The sequence below is a fragment of the Apteryx mantelli genome, chromosome Z (genome assembly GCF_036417845.1).
Source record: "Apteryx mantelli isolate bAptMan1 chromosome Z, bAptMan1.hap1, whole genome shotgun sequence".
Taxonomy (NCBI): Eukaryota; Metazoa; Chordata; class Aves; order Apterygiformes; family Apterygidae; genus Apteryx; species Apteryx mantelli.
Window position 1 is genome coordinate 67,758,656 of NC_090020.1, and position 5,013 is coordinate 67,763,668.

A 5,013-nucleotide genomic window follows, 5' to 3' on the forward strand; every position below is an offset into this window, starting at 1 on the left:
CATTTACAGAAATTTTCCTTTCAGTCTATTCAAAGCATCTAAAAAAAAAATGTTAAAAAAATAAAACATAAACTTAAACATGAATCAATCCTTTCACTACTCACTAAGCAAGATGAAAGAAAGAATTTGTATATACAAAAGTAGTCAATTCAGGTCAACATGCTGATGGTCCAAACTTTTTATCAGGGAACTGATGCACAACAGGTACTGATGGTTCAGTAAAACCATCACACTATTCTCTTATTAGAGCCTGTCAGAATATTACTTACTCTGCACATACAGTTTTACCAGCTGATGTATGAGCTGACACTAATACAGACTGGTTGTTATCTACACAAAGGATAGCCTCTCTCTGAAAGGCATCAAGAATAAATGGATATTCCTAAAAAGAAAGAAAACAAAAACATTACATATTTTTAACATACACTGTTACATTTAATTGATTTTCCATCTGACTTAGCATGCAAATTACAGGCAGAAGTGAAAACCTGTAGTTATTTGTAACTTCAGTTGATTTTAATTCAGTATTTTGTAATGGCTTTGTATTTAAATAATTTTCTCTCTCACATACACAAACACACACATGCCTAAGATCTTTGCTCAGGTCTTCTTGTTGTATCAAATGAAAATCTAGCCCCTCTGACTGGATTTTCTATAATTTACCAAGTTAGGAAGAAAAGCCACAGTGTAACACTGGAGCCACTGCCAAATGTCATACAATGGAAATGAAACACAACAACCTATTCACCCCATTCAACCACGTCATTTTACTCAATTTAAAATATAAAACACCAATCTTATTTATGACAGACCATCTTTTTAACATATACTTTTTGTCAAGTCTTACTGACAAAGTCCATCACTTCCCTCTTCTCCCCATCTACTGTCTAAAGCATGTGCAAAATGAAAACAAATCCAATCTACCACATACTTTTGCAGCTTTTCCAGTTCTTGGCTTCAGGCCTGTAAAGTCTTCATCTGCTGGAAGCGCAACCTAGTAAAATACATTTTAAACAAAAACAATTGCAGAATTCTCCATGTCCACACCAGTGACATGGCAAGCTACAAAGAGTTGGGGCAGGAGATGCAAAATGCATAAAAACAGATTTTAAACATCTATTACCTTATTTCTATGAGCTCATATGTCAAAGCTTCCTTCTTCCCTCTCAAAGTTTTTCAACCAATGCTTCTACCCTCTTATCACCAACAATACTCCTTCTCTCAGTTCTCTGATACTGACTACTCTTCAGTTTGAAATATTTATGCTTTATCTTACTTGGAACATTAGCTCTTCAGGCCAAGACATAGTCACGGCTTCTAACCAACAGAAATCAGAAAAATTACTTGGCTCACATCATCCTTGGAAAGGGAATGTGATAACATGCTTATGCAGATGAACATATTCCTGGCCAATATCTAACTTCATCCATGCTAAATATTTTCTATAGTATATACAAATAATATGTCTGTTATATATTTAGCCCACTTCAGTTACTAAGGCAAACCTCTACTGGACATTTCTATGTAACAAAGACTGTGCATATGCATGGGCTTTAAAACCTGTATCATCACATGCATATATAATTCTTCAGGTCTTTTATTAAAAACATGTCATCAAACAAGGTCACTGAACGTGACCCTAATTAACATGAGTTAGTTCTGGAAGACAGCACAGAAAAGAAGATGAGCATACAAGTATAGGGAAGATATGACTTGCATATGTAATTCTAGTAAAAACTTCCTAACAAACACCTTCAGATGAGGGACGTTTTTTAAAAAAGTCAGCATTAATACTTCTAATTTTTAATATTTTGAATTGTATTAATTTGCATTAACACAATCTGAAAATAAATATTTTTTTTGCTTTCACATAAAAATGCATTATTTTTCCTCTTTACTAGAATGTCATTTTCAATACTAATCAGCTTTAGAAGAAAGCCTTTCATTCTTGAACCAGAATAGCAAAAAATTTTAATGTGTTGCTGAACATACATATATTGTAGTATGAACACAGATCTATTTCAACAATCAATAGATTCTTTTCTTCAACAACAGCACTCAAAATGAGCTTGGTACATTTCACAAATGAAAACTTATCAAAATTATCATTGAGTCTTCCACAATCGCTCATTTTCTTGGAAGTGTCACTCAGATTGCTTCAGATATCTCACTGATTTTTTCACTGTGCACGCACAGTGCCATGTCCAAACCTCAAACTCTTTACAAGCCTGTTCCATCTCAAATGTAACATGAAACAGTAAATAAGAATAATAGATATATATAATAGTAACGATAATACATATTTCAAGACACCTTCACGAACACAGGGAACACAGAAAACTTTTTATAAAACAAGTCTACACTTTTCATACGAATTCTCAGTGCACTCACCTCATGTGTACAGCCTTCAACAGTTTCCACAGCTTGCACCTTTACCTGAGGCATCAGGTCTGCCAGACTAAAAACATGCAAGTTAGTATTGCCAAAAACATATCTGAAATTCATATTTTCTTTATATGGAGAAAAATGTTGAACTTTACCTCTACTTTTACTGCAACATTAAAAAAGGCATGCACAAACTTGAAAGGGACCCTTGGTAGAGACTACTACCAGTACTAAGAATACCAGTAAGTGCTAAAATTTTGCCACCTTGTAAGTGTAATTCAACTACCACTTTCAATTTGCAACAATTTTAAGACTTGCATCACACAACAACACTAGATCACATTTATAAAAGAACGTTCACGTGAAGTGTTCTGATTAAATGCAAATTTTTATCAATACCCACCAAAGCAAAATTCAAGATCCGTATTCATGCTACTAGTCATAATACCTAGTACCAGCAGTCTGAAGCATCCCAGGCAGCAGCCTGAAATGAAATACCTCTTCTCTTCTTTACCTTTTACTTCTCTTATGGCCACAAGAAGGGGCTAGCGTTTCACTACATAAAATGCAGTGGTTTTCTCACACTGTGCAGTATTAGCATACTTACTTTACAAAGCTACTGTGGGCAAGTATCTATTTTACTGAGAAGAACACTAACACAGAAACTGATTTAAAATGTTAATTCTGGTTCTGCTCTGCTTCTATACAAGTACTCTTTGTTGACAATGTTCTGAGTAGCCTTCTCCTCACTGCTCTGAAAGGAAATCTCACCTTGAATTTAAAGAAAAGTTACTGCATAAGACCAAAGGACAATCCTGCCCACGATTCTGCCTGACAGAAGTCAATAATATGACACCCAGAGAAAAGCATAAGAACATAGCAAGCACATAGTTTATATTTCCATAGTAGAGTCTTCTACATCTTGAGTAGAAAGTACATGCTTGTATTTAGTAGCACTGGATGAATTTTTATTCCGTGAACCTACCTAATCATTTTCTTAACCTATGTAAACTTTTGAGCTCCCAACAATCTCTTAGGACACACTAAGCTGAGGAAGCTCCTGAACTGTCCCTTCAATCTGCTTTCACAACACCTTCAAAATACTTATTATGAAGTTCTGGAAAGAAAAGAGTGAGAGACAGGCAGATCCTAATGTAAAGAAACGGCATGCTGGCTTCCCTTCAGCCATCTTCCCAGTTGGCAATAACTCCAGGCTTATCCCCCTCTCCATGTTAGGTACCTGTGATGTCTGTTCAAACTTAAAAGCATGTCTGTATTTAGATCCCAAATATTTGTTCCAGCTATAATCTCACATGCCTAAAAAGTCTTGTTTCTGTTTTCTTGGTCAAAGTCTTCTTCCTGCATCTCAAGCCAATTATTTCTTTCAGTGAGTTGGTACTCACTCACAAGCCTGCCTCCTCTCATGTGCCTCACTACTTATCTTTGCTACATGCCTGAAATCAACATGATGGCAATAACCAAAAACCATTGATCCATTTATGGTAACAATAAATACAATGTGAACAGTTCATACTAATTCACAACTAGCATACAAGTAATTAGCAACAGTCTTGCTATGACTCCTTTGCACATTAAGCTAGGAGACTTACTTAATGTCTTCTGATACAACATCTTCCAATTTCGGCTTCTTTCCCAAAATTGCATCTTCTGTACTGTTGACTTCTACTTCCCTTTTGGACTTGCCTGGAGCAACTACTGAAGATTTTTCTTCTAATCGTTTCCTGTACGATAAAAAGACAACAGATCTGATGCTTGCCTCTTAAGCAATTCTGTGTATTTTCAGAAAGAAAATCAGGTCTCCTATCTGCAACACTGATCACATCGCATTTGGGGCGCAACCTGGGGAACCCCATTCGCGAAAACCACAGCGGGTTACCAAATCGCTTCCCGGATGAACTCGTCCCCGCGTCCCCCCATCCCGCCCCGGCTGCCTGCAGCCTTGGGGCCGGGGAGCACGAACAGGGATACGGCCTCCGGGCTGCACGGCTCCCGCGGGCGCAGCGCCTCGCACCGACCCCCGCAACCGGGCCCCATCCCCCGCCGCCGCGCCCTCACCCCGGCTTCCTAGCGCCGTCGGCGGCGCCCACTTTGCTCTTCTTGGCGCCGGAGGCGGCGGCCGAGTCCTCCTCGAACACGCTGAACAGCTCGTCCCCAAACGCGTCCGCCATCTTCCCGATCCCACAGTGCCTCGCGCGCGGCCCGGCGCAGCGCGGCGCCCCGCTCTCCCCACGCACTCGGAAGGGGAAGAGCGCCGCGCGCGGGCCCGGGGTCAGAGCGAACCCCACGCCCGGCCCGGCCCGGCCCGGCCCGGCGCACAGGGCCCGCGGCTCAGGCCCCGCGGCGGTCTCCCTACGGCGCACCGCCACGCCGGGCGCAGGCACCTCCCACAACCCCCCGCGGCCCGGGGCGGCCCATGGCCCGGAACTTGATTGTCCGGACAGGCTGGAGGCCGGGCGGTGGGGGGGCGAGCACCCTCACGCGCGGCGGCGCTGGCCAATGGGGGACGCCGAGCGGCGCCGAGCGTGGCGGCGCTGGCCAATGGGGGGTGCTGAGCGTGGTGCCCGGATGTGAGGGGGGCGGCCGGGTGCCGTGCGGGCAGGAGGCGCC

At 41.9% G+C, this 5,013-nt stretch overlaps 1 protein-coding gene across 2 annotated transcripts in view; it reads right to left on the bottom strand.

Moving 5' to 3' along the window:
* The window catches only part of MTREX (Mtr4 exosome RNA helicase), a 49,201-nt gene extending 44,398 nt beyond the window's left edge, over positions 1-4,803 (bottom strand). The window contains exons 1-5 of one of the 2 annotated variants that reach the window (XR_010886971.1): positions 4,462-4,803; positions 3,996-4,127; positions 2,392-2,458; positions 932-994; positions 270-382 (exon numbers count right to left, since the gene is read on the bottom strand). Coding sequence is in view for 1 of the 2 variants with exons in the window: in XM_067316192.1 (XP_067172293.1) it covers positions 270-382; positions 932-994; positions 2,392-2,458; positions 3,996-4,127; positions 4,462-4,574 (488 nt within the window). In the remaining variant the exon portion in view is untranslated. The remainder of the gene's footprint in view (positions 1-269; positions 383-931; positions 995-2,391; positions 2,459-3,995; positions 4,128-4,461) is intronic. The other variant, XM_067316192.1, reaches the window with a different exon arrangement.
* Positions 4,804-5,013: the final 210 nt, after the last annotated feature.